This window comes from Pleurodeles waltl, chromosome 11 (genome assembly GCF_031143425.1).
Source record: "Pleurodeles waltl isolate 20211129_DDA chromosome 11, aPleWal1.hap1.20221129, whole genome shotgun sequence".
NCBI lineage: Eukaryota > Metazoa > Chordata > Amphibia > Caudata > Salamandridae > Pleurodeles > Pleurodeles waltl.
The window spans coordinates 884,344,531-884,362,185 of NC_090450.1; the positions used below are offsets into that span (position 1 = coordinate 884,344,531).

Sequence of the window (17,655 nt, forward strand, 5' to 3'; positions counted from 1 at the left end):
CTCACTGGACTAGAAGTCCGCACCTTATGGTTTTGTGCAGCACAGTAGACACGGCTTACCGAGTGAAGACACTTTCAGAGGTTTAACATTTCCTCATCAGGTTTAATTTGAGTGTCACATCGTCACTGGTGTATGGCAAGTGTTAAAGCTCTCTCCCATATGTGCATATAAACAGCTTTATATACACGTAAATGACAACCCCTTAGCATCTTACAACTTCCTTATAAGTCTGTGTGTATTTGCAGGATATGTGGAGCAGGAAATGCAGCTCTATTTAGAACTACAACAAATCTGCAAATATCGCAGGAGTATATTCTAAGAGTTTAATAGATGTTGCTGTTCATTCAGTCAGTAGTGTATGTTCCAGTTGACTCTGTTCTTGTCAAGCATATGGCTTCAGGTAGTGGTTAGTGACTGTACTTGCAAACTGACTGGATTTAGACCGGGCACGTCTAACGATTGATCTAGTGACCTTTGTAGTATCTGGAAAACCAAGAATACATGTGTTCAGCTACTGCTTGGACAGAGGTAAATCATGTGAATTTGCTGTTACAGCAGTTGATAATCAGAATAGACAAACTACAGTGAAAATAAAACATGATAAACATAGGAATAGCAGCTGGAATAGGGCAAATGTATGTATTGCCTTCATGTGTGCTGCAGTCCATTTTAAACCTACATCCATCCACAAGGGCTTATTTTTTTGGTTGAGTGCGCAAGCGCTCTAATGCGTTGTAATCTCTCTATGGGCCTTTAAACACGCCTGCAGCACGCCCATCACTATCACTTGTTCATGGGCTTGCCTTTCAAAAATCCTTTGTTATAATTGGTAAATGCTTAACATTTGTCCATTCTTGGGGCAGTTTTGTTACTGCCTTGGCCATCGACACATAGATAATTGCACGTTTGCTGATACGTTTGTCTGCAAGCAAACTTTTTTCCTTTTGTGTCTCTCCTTCGCCCTCACGCTCATGCAAATACAGCCAATTCAGAAAGTTGCACTATGAAAATGTTTTGTTGAGATAAACTGGCATATTAGAATTATAATGGCTACGATAGAACTAGCATTTGCAATGCAATGAGTCTCGCGTTTCCTCGAGTTAGAGCTATTAGCATTGTAAATTCCTAACTGGACTTTTCTTGCCACATAAATTGAAATGAAGAGTAAAACAGTTGACATAAGCAAGCCAATTCAAAGCGCCACGGCCGCCGTGAGAGACTAATCCTGGCTTCTACACTTTACTATATTGTGTGATCCTAGGCAATTGTTTTATAACCACTTTCCCTCCTTTTTCATTATCGTATATGAGGATCTCGAAATACACTACTTCAGGAGGAGTGCTATACAAAACCTTCTCTTCTGTTAGATTTTATAAATCATGATGATGTTCATGCAAAATATAAACCCAGGCTACCCAAATAGTGCACATAACTCCCTTGCCTATTACTTTACAATTGGCATTGTTGTCCGGAGGGAGGGTGAAAGTTTCTAAATTCTAAACTATCCCTTTAAAAAAAACCAAAAAAAAAAAACTTCTCAATGAACTGATACAATCTGATGTACTAAGGTGAAACGGTTGTGCACGTTAATGATTTAGACTTTTTGAATTTTGAACAGACTATCATATTTTTACACTGCTAGATGTCTTTGAAAGATGAAGGTGCTTCTAAATTTAAGCTGTGCAGAATATCCTCTTTACTACCTTTCTTTAGCTTAAATTGACTTTTAGCGAAATGCTTTCCTGTTTATTTAACATCTTTTAAATGTTTATCTTGGTTGGAGTCCAGTGCTCCTGTTGACTAGGGGGCCGCAAGTAAAGGTCAGAAGGGCCGCCCTTAGAGTATCGCTGTCATATTTCAACTGCTGAAATACAGAGACAAGGATGTACTGTTCAACACTGCTGGGTGGAAAGTCGAAATGCAAATAAGAGGTGCCGTGTAATATTGTTTCCAGACTGTACCCAAGTACAAAAACAGCTTCTCTCCTTTGAACCTGTGAAAAAGAAATGCAAGAGACAAAAATATGAAATATTTGGTGTTCTTTCTTGCAAAACTGAAAATTCTTCATGAAGGTTGAGAACACTTTTTCACTACGGCAAGTCAAGCCTGGGATTGGCAAGAATGCGAGGACAACTCAAAACTGGACCATGCAGACTCAAAGATAAAGAACCAGGGGCCAGATGTAGCAAGGCTTTTGCGCCTCTCAAACAGCGAAAATCGCAATTTGCGAGGCGCAAAAGCCACATCGCGATGTCCATTCCCATTTTGCGTGTCGGTACCCTGGTTACCGACTCGCAAAATGGGACTGCGAGTCGCAAATAGGAAGGGTTGTTCCCCTTCCTATTTGTGAGTCGCATTGCGATGTAGGATTGCTTTGTGAACTCGGTCGCAAAGCAATTTGCAGTTACCACCAGTGTCACACTGGTGGTAACCCATTCGCAAAAGGGAAGGGGTCCCCATGGGACCCCTTCCCCTTTGTGAATGGCCTTGAAAACATTTTTTCAGAGCAGGCAGTGGTCCTATGGACCACTGTCTGCTCTGAAAAAATGAAACTGAAACGTTTCATTTTTCATTTTGTAATGCATCTCGTTTTCCTTTTAAGGAAAACGGTCTGCATTACAAAAAAAAAAACTGCTTTATTTAAAAAGCAGTCACAGACATGGTGGTCTGCTGACTCACAAGGGGGTCACAATTTGAGACCCACCTCATTAATATTAATATTAATGAGGTGGGCATTTGCCATCCGGCAATGCGACTCGCAAATTGCCGGAATTTCGTACATCCTGCCCCAGATCCCTAAACAACAAACAAAATAAAACATACCGCAGATCATAATATGAGGGAGCAGTGTAAACCAAACATGCAGATGGCACTCACAAATAAAACAAGGAACCAAATGGGTCTGAAAAGGAAAGGATTCTTTACATGAGTCTGCCCAATTAAACATTAAAGCACCCCCCCCCCCCCCCCTCAACTCCCAACCTAATCCATGGTGATTAGCTTTAGCCTTTTGACCGTATCATGGGAATAGCTGGGTTTGCGAAGACTTGATTACAGTCATTAATATTGATTTCTGTTCTTTTATTCTTACATTTTTGATAGTTTATTTTGGAAATGTTTGATGTTGGAAATGCAAACGCCACAATGGCATGCATGTGTATTAGAATATGGTCAATGCCCCTGGTCATGGATAGAAACACGGGCACACAAACAGTGCCCAAATGTGATTTAAGTTAGGGTTATGTGTACAGAGAGCTAGAATTAAGTAAACTAGGCAGCACGAAGGCAACGCTTATATTCAGTCAAGCAAAGGAATGGGCACAGTCACAATAATGTCATGGGATACCAAGAGGTTAGATAACTGTGTCAACGAGAGTAAGAGTGGGGGCATATCTACGTAGGCAAGAGGAACAGATAGTATGCCTGCTCAAAACACATGCACTTTCTGATGAAGGTAATTGGATGGGGACATTCTGTCATGCCAGTTTTAGTACATATGTGAAGGGGGTAGGTCTATAGTTAGCCCCTAGTGTGTCTTTTACATAGAAAAAATACAGAGGGTGATTAACTTACCTGGGAAATTAAATGGTAGAAAAATAACACTAGTGGGATTTTATGCCCCAAATATTGATTGTTACTTTCTATGTGAGCTTTAGTGGTAAAATGACCCCATATTTGAGGTCCGCTGTGATTTGGATGGGTGAATTTAATTGTGTTCTAAATGGCGCTATGGGGAGGATGCTGCAGTGGTTTACATATAAACAGAGAATGTCTTGGATCTTTGCATGAAGCTATGGAGGAATTTAATTTAGTGGCCATTTGGAGATCACACAACCCCATAGTCCGAGAATACCCACATTATGCGCAACCCCAAAACAATTACTCTACAAGAGATTTTGTGCTGGTGGACAGGCCCCATACACAGTATATTTCAGCAGTCAAATACATGGGCACGGTTTTGTCTGATCATTCACCTGTGTGCTTCAAATACAACATGGATGTATACAGGCCCAGTATACTAACGCAGAAACTGTCAATATCAGCTCTGAACCATGGGGAATTCTGTTAATCATGGGAAGCGCAATAAAAGACTATTTTAGCTTTAACAAGAACACCGCTAGCAATAGGGGTACAGAGTGGCATGCCCTAAAAGTGGTAATGGGAGGAATAGCGACCTCCCAGGTTACCTCACTGATTAAACAATTGGATGCATCGCTCCTCATTAAGAAACAGGCATTAACAAGACTACAAAAAACACCGTGAACTGGCTTCACAAACGAATGCTTGAGGGACTTGGATCTGAAATACTGTAAAATACATTAGTGAAGGGACTTCTCCAAAACAGGTCATTTTAGCAGGTATTAACACAGAGGCGGTGGCAAACTGGCTACATTTTTGGCCTGGCCTTTGAAGAAAGAATTAGCACCCACAAACATTACTGCTGTGAGAGATGCCCGGCGGGAACCCATTATACACAATAAGGAATAAACAGTGTTTCTCAAATGTTATAACTGGTTATATGCAAATCCAAAGGTGTCGAGTTGACGGCGATATACCTCATGCTCACCATTCAGGGATTATGAAGGTTATTTCAGGAACAAAGAGAGCAGTTAGATGTTAGACAAAACCAATTACCTATAAATGCTTTTGTAAGAAAAATTAGACAACAAAATACACATACAACCAAGATTAGCCAACATGCCTTAGGTCGGGGAGTAGCAAAAATGAACAGAGAATCCCTTTGACCTTTCATCATGTGACAACATGGGCGAGTGCAAAGGTGTGGATGATTTGGTTACACTGTAGTGATGCAACAAATATCTCTACTTCATGGATGCATCACCTTGGCACACTTATAAATTCTGGCAAAGTACAAATTACTACCACTGATTCACATGTGTATGCATTAGGTAGCCAACACAGAAAACGTTGTGATCAGAGATCCCCAAAAATGGATGTCCAACAGTGCAACATTATGGAGGTGTTCTGTCAGTGAGTTGATTCTAGTAGGCCTATGGAAGGATATTACCTGAATGTTGCCACCAGAAAGAGGGCACATGGCTCTGTTTAAGTACTACAGAAGAATTTGACTGGATGAATGAGCACATCCTCCTAGCACCCAAAATCCCTAAGAGCATCGGCAGTGCGACAACACATTATATGCACATGTAGCAGAAAGGCCAGCTCATAAGTAAAGAAAGGGCAAGAAAACATCACTCTGCACCCAAAGGAGACGGTGATAGTGATTTGGGGACATAGTTTAATATAGGAGAGTACCAGTGCTTTCAGTGGGACAAAACAGATCCAGGAACTATACACTGCAATTAAAAATGAATAACCATTACTGAAGGAATTCACAGATAATTTGTTTCAGCCAATTCAGAAAGCTGCATTATGAAAATGTTTTGTTGGGGATAAAATAGCATATTAGAATTATAATGGCTACAATAGAACAAGCATTTGCAATGCAATGGGTCTTGCGTTTCCTTGAGTTAGAGCTATTAGCGCTGTAAATTCCCAACTGGACTTTTCTTGCTCCATGAAATGAAAAGTAAAACAGTTGCCATAAGCAAGTCAATTCTAAGTGCCACAGCCAGCGTGAGCGATTAATCCTGGCTTCTGCACATAACTAAATTGTGTGATGCCAGGCAATTGTTTTATAACCACTTTCCCTTCTTTTTCATTATCACGTATGAGGATCTCGAAATACACTACTTCAAGATGTGTGCTGTACAAACTTTTCTCTTTTGTTAGATTTAATAAACCATAATGTTGTTCTTGCAAAATTTAAACCCAGGCTACCCAAAAAGTGCAATATTTGCAGAGGCCAGGATTAATCCCATGTTTTTGGTTTACCATTATGCAACACAGGATCTAGATATATATGCTTTGTTTCCATTACACATACCTTGACCGCCACCCTGCTGGCAGCAATGCAGCACTCCATCACATCACAGACCAAACTTGGTGGCCCCTGGAAAAAACCTTTGCGAGTTTCCATGCCCTAGGAGGTGCTCTTAGTGCAAGAGGGAGTGCTGGCATTCTATTTGCCCTTTCAATTAAAAAGAAATATGATGGCACTTTACATTTCAAATTGTTTTGGATCCAATCTCCCAGGTGCCGCTCCTGGTATTCTCTTTCAGTTTTCTCCAGCATACCCACAAGTCTCACTTTATTTTGGTGTGATCTCCTTTAAGTGTCTTCTGCGAAGGTTTCCAGCATTGTGCAAGAGATTGTACAGTGTTTTAAATGTTGCTACGGTAGGCTAGTTGTCTCCTGTCTGCACCTCAGCCTGGACACTTTTTTAAAGAGCCTGCACAGGTCTACCCGCCCCAGGTTCAAGTCATTTACAATTCCGTCTACTTTAGTTTTTGGTGATGCTCTTGTTTCTGTTACAGCTTTAAGTGTATCAGTCAGCATAGGTTTCATTACCTCCTGTGGCATTGCTCTTAGGTCCACCTCACTGATAGCCTGGCATCTAGAGTACTTCTCTTTGTTGATCTGGGTTGCAGGTGCCATGATGGCTTTATCATTCACCACTATGAGTGTATGTACAGACTCACTATCTGCACGGTTAGCAGCAACCACTGTGCCTCTGGACCGCTACATGATTAAATCGGCCTTCCTCCCGGCAGGTACAGCCTGTCAGGGTCCTGGATAAGTCAATGTCCAAGCTGCTCATCACGATCTCAACGGGCAGCAATGTCTCAGGCATGCACCTCTCCCAGTGGCTTTGTTTTGCCAACATTTAATGCGGTCTTACTTTTTCAGGACACATACTTGTTCATTCAGATAGACCTACTTATCTTGCGTTAGATTCTTTCCTTTGCAAGTGCAGTGTTCTCCTCCTGCAGTTAGCACTGCACCTACTGGCACCTGCCACCTGTCCTGTCCACTCTCTGTGTGTCCTTAAGTGCAGTTTAGCTGATCCCATCAGCCTGGTCCTTGTAAGCCAGGCTGCCGCTCTTATCCAGCAGAAGGGATGCACTGACAGCGTCTATGGTATCCTGGCCCACAGAGAACCTTTGACACTAATGGAGTGGGCCTTCCGCTCAGCCTTCGCTTCTGTCCTACCACTTACTGTCTTTCTAGTATGTCTATGAGTGTATGTACAGACTCACTATCTGCACGGTTAGCAGCAACCACTGTGCCTCTGGACCGCTACATGATTAAATCGGCCTTCCTCCCGGCAGGTACAGCCTGTCAGGGTCCTGGATAAGTCAATGTCCAAGCTGCTCATCACGATCTCAACGGGCAGCAATGTCTCAGGCATGCACCTCTCCCAGTGGCTTTGTTTTGCCAACATTTAATGCGGTCTTACTTTTTCAGGACACATACTTGTTCATTCAGATAGACCTACATATCTTGCGTTAGATTCTTTCCTTTGCAAGTGCAGTGTTCTCCTCCTGCAGTTAGCACTGCACCTACTGGCACCTGCCACCTGTCCTGTCCACTCTCTGTGTGTCCTTAAGTGCAGTTTAGCTGATCCCATCAGCCTGGTCCTTGTAAGCCAGGCTGCCGCTCTTATCCAGCAGAAGGGATGCACTGACAGCGTCTATGGTATCCTGGCCCACAGAGAACCTTTGACACTAATGGAGTGGGCCTTCCGCTCAGCCTTCGCTTCTGTCCTACCACTTACTGTCTTTCTAGTATGTCTCACGGGCCATCTTATTTGTGGCCTGCAGCACTGGCCTCAAAGGTAGACCCCGCCACCAGGAGTTCCTTCACTGGCGGCTGCCACAGTCCCTGTCCACTATTTATTTTTTAATGCTTTAACATTCCAATTGGCTAACTTTCAAGCCAGTGCTGTGCTTCAGTGAAAAACAGCGTTATTTCCAGGCAGGTATCAGCTTCGCCAGCACCTTCTTGCTCCATTTTAATCTGTGCTCTGTTGGTCAGGTGGCAGGGGTGGGGGAGTTAGGGAGGTGACTCTTTTAGCCGCAGATTTCTTGCAGTTCACAGTAGTACCGTGAATCATTCATGTGCACATTTTATTTACTATTTTGGCTTTTTTGGTTGTTTCCTGTACCCGCTTTCTGCTTTCTTATGTGATAAACCTGGTCTAAAGTAACGTCTTTAAAACTATAAGACAAACCTGTATTTTATTGAATAAGTGTCAATCATTTTATAGCTTCATCCTTTTTCCTCAATATATTTGATTAGCTTTAACATTTTTCTAAATTTGTAGACCTTTTTAAAGTCCAAAACAGGGTTGCTTAAACTTAGTAAAGTTTCCAGCTGACTTGTGGAATGTGTTGCAGAAACATATGCACAGTGCATTTCAGTTCCGAGTTCCCCATTTAAACTTTGTCCAACTCATTTCACAATATTAATGCTCCAGACACTTATTTTTTTTACAGTTTTTGTAATTGCTCAAACCACAATTTGTTACCTCAAGGCAAATTGAGTTGGTCTGGGGTGGCGAGAGAAGTGAGGTAGACTTAGACCACATTTCAACATATATGCCAAATCAACAGCAAAATATGTGGGGCCTGTTTGGTTTATAGTTACATTGTTGCACCTAAAATATAAAAACAGAAGCATTCATACCCAAAGCGCCTCATAAATGTGTACAGTTCCCTTCTTGATGAGGTACATTTTAACAACACATACATTTATGATGGTGGAGAGTAGTTTTCTTGGTATGAAAGATATGAAAGAGTTTACCTTAGATAAGAATATTATTGGAAACAACATCAAGCTAAACATTGTGAGCATGAAATGCTCTTAATCATACATGGCCTGCTTTGGAAGCTGCTACGTGTAGCAAATATGTGGGGAAATCTACCAAAACAGGAGCTAAAGTCTCATTGAAGAGGGGTACGGGCTAAGAAAATACACAGTGCAAAGTTGTCTTTTCAGTCCTCCTCGACCAGGTGGAATAATAAAGGCTCACAAAGACCATTTTCAAAATCTATGCATCTGACAGAAGTAGCACTGACTGTTGGATTGAGTCCCACCGCATTATTTAGCTCCTCAGTTTTTGAATGGAAATACTTTATATACATGAACAACTGCTACAGTTTTTTAGATTCTGTCTGTACGTATGTTATGTGGAGGCAGAGCATAATCGTTATATTCCTTATCTTTTTTTATAGCTGTAAGAAAACGTTATTTTTGCTTTTCTTTTAAGCTTTCCATCAATGCCTTCGACTATAACTGCCATGTGGACCTGATAAAACTGCTCCGTCAGGAAGGAGAACTGGGAAAACTAAGACGGGCTCGACAGAAGATGAGTGAGCTTTTTCCATTGACCGAAGGTATCAAAAACTGCTCAACTCTTTTTGCACAATAACCTTTTGTTATTATAATTGACTTACTACTATATTTTCAGGATAAAGATTTTCTGACTAGCTTCAGAGAAATAGAGATTTCCAGTGATAAATGGTGTTTTTTAATTGATCCTGTCCTGATTTCCAGTATAAACCTTTTTGTTTTACTCAAAACAGAGCAACTTTAGGCAAATCACACATTTTACTTTCATGCTGATGATGTCTTTGAGCTTAAGTGATCTCTGCCATTGCACCAGTCAGTTGTCTTTATGTTGTTTTTAACTCTGAACAGGACTAAAATATTTTCATTAAGGTTCAGTTTTGAGTTTCATGATCATTAGGTCTCACCTGTGGCAGCATGCATAAGCTTTCGCGTGCTATAATCTCTTGTAATGAACTTCTTCTGAATATCTTTATTGACCATTTTACAGTCATTCAAATGACATGTGTGGTACATGACCAGGATAATTGAGCAACAATATATATCGTTCACATGTCTTGTCATAAAGCATAGACCAAATCATTGTAAATCTGTGTCTGAGTTACCCGTTGTGTAACGGAAGTTCCAGTGTAGTCCAGTTCCATCTTTGGCTAGCCAGCAATAACATAACAATTAAACAGTAACATTAGTCCTAAGGTCTGTACTTTTTAAATTTATCTGAGTTTGGTGGTGGAAAAGATGACAGGCCGGGAGTCCATAATGATGTGCAAGTTTAGGATGAGGGTGCTAGTTTAGTGTTGTACCTATATGCATTTGGGCTCCGGCCCACATCCCATGTGAACCATCTGCTTGCGGCAGTCCACAGAAGTCGAGTTGTCCTAGCATATCAGTTTACCCAACACGTGGAAACCTTGGGTGGAAGTGACCCTAAGGGATAAGCGTCCTTTGAAGGGCCTTTCAGACACAAGCTGTACCAATGTATCTCAATCCTAAACTGCTGAACTGTCTAGTGTTCTAAATTGTGGCTGTCACCCAGCGTTACTGATGAACCTTAATCCAGCTATGCGGCCCTCTTGTAATTGCAACACTTCATGCCCATGTGGAGCTCTGCCAGTGTACCTAATTACTGCTCAGCAGCAGCTCTGCACCAGTTGCAGTGGTCTTCCATTCATCCCTAACAATTTACTTAATTCTGAGAAGTTGAACCACCTGTTATTCCAGTAATGGAACATAAACAGCCCTGCACATGTACCTCAATAGTGTCTGTTATTCCTGTATGTACCAAAGCTCTACTATTTCACCTCTTCCTTGAGGGGCAGCCGCCTCTGATATTCCTGTACTTCACCCTCTCAAATAGTATTATTAATCCACTTTGATCCCGACATACAGCAGTACCCTTGTTGGGACGGTAAGTCTTTTGCATGTCTCTGGAGAGCATGCTTCCCCTGCTTTATAGTGATCTACAGGCAAGTCACTTAAAAGTTACTATATGTTTTCTAGATCCCTACCTCAGTGAACATGACAATAATGCAGGTACACTGAGGAGCTCCCTGTTTACATGGACTGAGACCCTAGAGCTTAGCTCTGGGGTTGAGGAGGGCGAGCATAGTGCACCCCTATCTCACAGAGAGTGGCTTCTGCCTCTCTACCAAGGCGGTGGTAGACTGACAGTGGCGGCAGCAATAATTCAGTAGCCAGGTGTTTTGCTTTCACTTATGACCGAGCTGACAATAAAATCTCTGGAATGCACTTCTTAGTTCAAAAAAGACATTTATTATTACTTAACCATGAGGTTCCTAAAAAAATGAAGGAGATTAGTAGGTCAAAGGCACACGTTTAAAAATAGTCACAGCAATGAAAGGAAAATATATCAAAGTGAGTCTCAACTGCAATGTACACAGCAAATATATGTGATTATACTATAGCATAATTGTAAAGCAAAGGATAAAGCAAAAATTCATCACTGTAGGGCTTGCCAAGCTCTTCAATTTTCTCATGCCAGCAAGAAGATGACCCCTCTTCAACTGCGAGAAAGAGATCCTCACCCTCACGGGAAACTGTCAGGCATTTGACGTCCAATTCTGACCGAGGTCTCGGAAATTCCCTCACTACTGAGCAGGGCCACCTCTTTTCTAGTTTAAAAAAACCCAAAGGTCTTCCTGGAGAAAACCCCTCCTCTCATGGAAAAATACAAACATGCTGGCTGCTGTAGGTCAGAGTTGGAAGAAAAACGTTGAAAACTGGCCAGCCTTTCAAGGCTCTCCTTCCAAGGCCGCACCTTCCCTGCACTGGAGAAAACAAAAAATATGTACTTTCTTATCAGGAGCTGTTCGTGTTCGGTGAGAGAAATACGAAGTACCAAGCTTAGTTTACCATGTGGAAAAACATAGCTCATCTGCTATGTCTCAACTGCACAAAAGCTGTTTTTCAAAAGGAGTATAGCGCTCCTGTAGGAAGTTGGCTCTGTATGTGCTATTTCAAAGTAAGGAATAGCATGCACAGAGTCCAAGGGCTCCCCTTAGAGGTAAGATAGTGGCAAAAAGAGATAATACTAATGCTCTATTTTGTGGTAGTGTGGTCGAGCAGTAGGCTTATCAAAGGAGTAGTGTTAAGCATTTGTTGTACATACACACAGGCAATAAATGAGGAACACACACTCAGAGACAAATCCAGCCAATAGGTTTTGTTATAGAAAAATATCTTTTCTTAGTTTATTTTAAGAACCACAGGTTCAAATTCTACATGTAATATCTCATTTGAAAGGTATTGCAGGTAAGTACTTTAGGGACTTTGAATAATCACAGTAGCATATATACTTTTTACATAAAACACAATAAGCTGTTTTAAAAGTGGACACAGTGCAATTTTCACAGTTCCTGGGGGAGGTAAAGTATTGTTAGTTTTAGCAGGTAAGTAAATTACCTACAGGGTTCAGTTTTGGGTCCAAGGTAGCCCACCGTTGGGGGTTCAGAGCAACCCCAAAGTTACCACACCAGCAGCTCAGGGCCGGTCAGGTGCAGAGGTCAAAGAGGTGCCCAAAACACATAGGCTTCAATGGAGAGAAGGGGGTGCCCCGGTTCCAGTCTGCCCGCAGGTAAGTACCCGCGTCTTTGGAGGGCAGAGCAGGGGGTTTTTGTAGGGCACCGGGGGGGACACAAGTCCACACAGAAAGTACACCCTCAGCAGCGCGGGGGCGGCCGGGTGCAGTGTGTAAACTGGCGTCGGGTCAGGCAGGCAAGGGGGGGGGCTCCTCGGGGTAGCCACCACCTGGGCAAGGGAGAGGGCCACCTGGGGGTCACTCCTGCACAGGAGTTCCGTTCCTTCAGGTGCTGGAGGCTGCGGGTGCAGGGTCTTTTCCAGCCGTCGGGAAATAGAGTTCAGGCAGTCGCGGTCAGGGGGAGCCTCGGGATTCCCTCTGCAGGCGTCGCTGTGGGGGCTCAGGGGGGACAACTTTGGTTACTCACGGTCTCGTAGTCGCCGGAGGGTCCTCCCTGAGGTGTTGGTTCTCCACCATTCGAGTCGGGGTCGCCGGGTGCAGTGTTGCAAGTCTCACGCTTCTTGCGGGGATTTGCAGGGGTCTTTAAATCTGCTCCTCTGTAACAAAGTTGCAGTTCTTTTGGAGCAGTGCCGCTGTCCTCGGGAGTTTCTTGTCTTTCTTGAAGCAGGGCAGTCCTCGGAGGATTCAGAGGTCGCTGGTCCCTTGGAAAGCGTCGCTGGAGCAGGTTTCTTTGGAAGGCAGGAGACAGGCCGGTAAGTCTGGGGCCAAAGCAGTTGGTGTCTTCTGTTCTTCCTCTGCAGGGGTTTTTCAGCTCAGCAGTCCTCTTCTTCTTGTACTTTCAGGAATCTAAATTCTTAGGTTCAGGGGAGCCCTTAAATACTAAATTTAAGGGCGTGTTTAGGTCTGGGGGGTTAGTAGCCAATGGTTACTAGCCCTGAGGGTGAGTACACCCTCTTTGTGCCTCCTCCCAAGGGGAGGGGGTCACATCCCTAATCCTATTGGGGGAATCCTCCATCTGCAAGATGGAGGATTTCTAAAAGTTAGAGTCACTTCAGCTCAGGATACCTTAGGGGCTGTCCTGACTAGTCAGTGACTCCTCCTTGTTTTTCTCATTATTTTCTCCGGCCTTGCCGCCAAAAGTGGGGGGCCGTGGCCGGAGGGGGCGGGCAACTCCACTAGCTGGAGTGTCTTGCGGTGCTGGCACAAAGGGGTGAGCCTTTGAGGCTCACCGCCAGGTGTGACAGCTCCTGCCTGGGGGAGGTGTTAGCATCTCCACCCAGTGCAGGCTTTGTTACTGGCCTCAGAGTGACAAAGGCACTCTCCCCATGGGGCCAGCAACATGTCTCGGTTGTGGCAGGCTGCTGGAACCAGTCAGCATACACAGATAGTCGGTTAAGGTTTCAGGGGGCACCTCTACGGTGCCCTCTGTGGTGTATTTTACAATAAAATGTACACTGGCATCAGTGTGCATTTATTGTGCTGAGAAGTTTGATACCAAACTTCCCAGTTTTCAGTGTAGCCATTATGGTGCTGTGGAGTTCGTGTAAAACAGACTCCCAGACCATATACTCTTATGGCTACCCTGCACTTACAATGTCTAAGGTTTTGCTTAGACACTGTAGGGGCACAGTGCTCATGCACTGGTGCCCTCACCTGTGGTATAGTGCACCCTGCCTTAGGGCTGTAAGGCCTGCTAGAGGGGTGACTTACCTATGCTACAGGCAGTGTGAGGTTGGCATGGCACCCTGAGGGGAGTGCCATGTCGACAGTCATTTTCTCCCCACCAGCACACACAAGCTGGCAAGCAGTGTGTCTGTGCTGAGTGAGGGGTCCCTAGGGTGGCATAAGACATGCTGCAGCCCTTAGAGACCTTCCCTGGCATCAGGGCCCTTGGTACCAGGGGTACCAGTTACAAGGGACTTACCTGGGTGCCAGGGTTGTGCCAATTGTGGAGACAATGGTACATTTTAGGTGAAAGAACACTGGTGCTGGGGCCTGGTTAGCAGGGTCCCAGCACACTTCTCAGTCAAGTTAGCATCAGTATCAGGCAAAAAGTGGGGGGTAACTGCAACAGCTAGCCATTTCTTTACAGAAATATTCAAACATGCTGGCTGCTGTAGGTCAGAGTTGGAAGAAAAATGCTGAAAACTGGCCAGCCTTTCAAGGCTCTCCTTCCAAGGCCGCACCTTTCCCTGCACTGGAGAAAACAAAAAATATGTACTTTCTTATCAGGAACTGTTCTTGTTCGGTGAGAGAAATACGAAGAAACAAGCTTAGTTTACCTTGTGGAAAAACACAGCTCATCTGCAATGTCTCATCTTCAGTGTCTCAACTACAATGTCTAACGCAACGATAAAGCCAATAGGCAGCTAAACTGAATACAAAATGTAATCTGCAACTGGTGAACATTGAACAACTAATATGCACAGTGGTGAAACACCAAGTCACTGGTCAAACCTACCTATTTTCAATACACCAGGGTTACCTTAATCCTTGCCCCTTTGGTGGGGCTTATAGTCACTCTCCTGATCACGTCTGTGCAGTCTTCTTTACCTGTGGTCCTGTTGCCTTTGTCTACCTGCGATGTGGGTTTGAGTGCCAGTAGGTTCCGTAGGGGAGAATGGTGAGGTAAGCCAGTGTGTTGAATGTGAGCTAAGCTGTATTGCTTGACATTCCAGCTCCCTATGCCCTTATGAGAGACCCTTTCTGTTCAGTGATGATCAGGCCTCCTGGTCTGGAGTTAATTAGAATTCCTGTGTGGGGAATAGCCCGGGCTGGTATCAAGAGCCTGTCCTGAAGGACAGTAACTCATGCTTGCATGCCTTGCACACACAGTGAGCATGAGACACATATGCCTCACAATTAGAGAGGTGCCTAGAATTCAAAAGTACTAGATCCTCTAATTGGATCAGCCTATCAATCGGGGGTGATTAAAGTTTGGCCTGAGTGATCAGTTGTTGTTGTTCAAGACTGGTCTTCGATTCTAACAAGCATCTAAAGTAGCCAGCTGTGGACATGTGGTGTAAAGGCAAAGAAGCTTGCTCACAGAATCTGAACTTGAAAAATGTTCTCTGTGATGGATGGATTCTGCTGTGAAGGAGCAAAGGCATCAGTCAGCAGCCTGCATGCAGATGACAGCTGTGGTGTGAGGCTTGTAGAGCATCTGCTTGGAAGATATGGGAATTGCAAACAGCTGCTCAAGATCAGGAAGCTTGCAGCACTTCAACAGAGAGGGCGACGGGGAAGCTTGATCGCAGTCCTTGAAGGTGAAATCACTTTGCCCAGACACCTTCCCTGTGCTATGGGAGCCTGTGTGATACTTCCAGTTGCCATCTGTAGCTGGGGAAGAGTATCCTGTGGTACAGTCCCCCTACATTCTCTTTGTGACGCCTGGGGGTACCAGGGTGTACTGGCACTCTGGCCACTATTACCCTCTGACAGCTAGCTAGTGGCTACTGGACTAGTATGACTTCAGTAAACTGTGCCAAGACATCAGGTGCCTGTGATCAGGTCCCTGATGCCACTAGAGAGGTGTCCTTACTAAGGACAGGAGGGCATCTCTGTTCTTTGTGTGGTGGGTTCTGGGGCTATCTTCACATCATATGCTGGAGCTACACCATTGCAATAAAAGGTTTGGTATCATGGCTCTAGCGAATGAGGGCAACCCTGTGCAACATGGTCTGTAATATGCAATACTAATTGCGTGTATACATGCCAACTTGTTTTTATAGTACTTCGCATCTATGCGGTATAATACTGTTTGAGGTCAGAACTGTGACCTAGATGGTTGTAGAGATGTCTGGTTTTCACTATTTATCCTAGTTTTTATGTGTAGTATATTTCTCTTATGTGGATGAAAGTACTTTTCTTTTTAAAAAGCCAGCACTGACTGGACATTGATCTTATAAGCTGGTAGTACGGTGTGCACTGTATTCTGAATGTCTAAACCCACCTCACCTCCTTGAATAAGCCTTGGGCTGCTCTGTTTCGCTACCCTGAGAGAGTCAAGTGCTGAAAGGAGTTCTTAGTTATCCAGTTTTGGGTCCACTAGTATTGAAGCACCAGGACACCAACGGGGAACACTCCAGTTGATGTGATTGGAGCATAGTAACCCCTGAGTGCCCAGGAAACTGGGTCTAGCAGCTCTCTATTCCAGTCTCTGGTGTCGCACACACCTCTTCTTATGTAGCTCAATGCAGGCACACAGCAGTGCCTTCGCCTTCTCCACCAGTAGGTGGTCCCTTGGTTCTGTTAACATACCATGATCCAGTCATACAGCAATGCCCTCCCTGCTTGTTTGTGGTCTGTGTGCACTGGTCTGTTGATAAACCTCCCACCTGACATGTAGAACTGCACTCTATTGCTGAACTGGCCACACGCACAACTCTGCGTTTGCATCACAATCCTTACATGCAGCAATGCCTACTATTGCATTAGTGGGTCTCATTCTACAGGTTTCCCGGGCAGTGTTAGGTGCAAGATTAAGACCACTATAAGCATCTGTTTTAAAGATAATTCACAAGAGGACACAAGATGATGCTAGATTACAGCAGATTATGTCAGATTGTCCTTGCTATTGTAGGAGGGGGAGTGCCCAAATGGCAAAATGCCATGTTGCCTGTAGCTTAATGAATCCTTGCATCTGACGTGCTGCTGATGCACTTTAATCCTGGCCTGCAGCAATGTTTGATATTCAGGTACAGATACCTAAAAATGCTACCCATTTTCCACAATCCTGGCCTGAAGCACTCCCTGCGATTACACGGTCTAGAACCTCACACAGCGCTCTTCTGATTGCACCATAGATGTTCCTTGCAGCATTGCCACCATTCCAGGTTTCTAGCCTTGCATATCTTTGCAACTACACTATATTTCTGATATATTCAGGAACAGGATGCCCACACAGTTCTTTCCAATATATGCAGGCCCTTCTATGCAAACATTAAAGCACCCACCCACCATTGCAGGGTGTTTACTGCTACAGTCCGAGTGAGCGTTAGGAGTATCCTTGGAAGAAAGAATGACTCAACATGTTTTCCTTGTGCTGTCAGATTGCTTTCAGTGATTTGCCAGTTGCTGACGGAGGGAAATGCGCAATCAGTACCGACATTGGTTAAATTACATTACATTTTTAAATCTCACATTCAGAACTCTGATTTCCTGGCATGCCACATCAAGTGGGTGTCGGTGACGTAAGTGATGACATTGAACAGATGTGGCAGAGCCAGGCTTGGGCTCACATGCGCATTCGCAGGGAGTTGGAGTTCTGTAATGAGACAAGATGCCTGGGCTGGCCCACATGCTTATCAAGGTGAGTCGTGGCACAGACTGAAATTGTTGCGGTGTATGCGCCTAGGGTTAGCTCAGTCAAAGTGTTGCAAGTGTAGCTGCCAACTTTGCAGTTTGTTTGAAATTGCCAGGTTTTGAAGCGCTTATCTGTGACA

The 17,655-nt window shown here is 44.0% G+C and overlaps 1 protein-coding gene across 2 annotated transcripts in view; it reads left to right on the forward strand.

Annotated features, from left to right (window-relative positions):
• Window positions 1–17,655, forward strand: part of SART3 (spliceosome associated factor 3, U4/U6 recycling protein) — a 485,355-nt gene that overhangs the window by 1,723 nt on the left and 465,977 nt on the right. For both annotated transcript variants that reach the window (XM_069214788.1, XM_069214787.1), the window contains exon 2: window positions 9,134–9,260. In XM_069214788.1, the coding sequence (XP_069070889.1) occupies window positions 9,134–9,260 (127 nt within the window). The remainder of the gene's footprint in view (window positions 1–9,133; window positions 9,261–17,655) is intronic.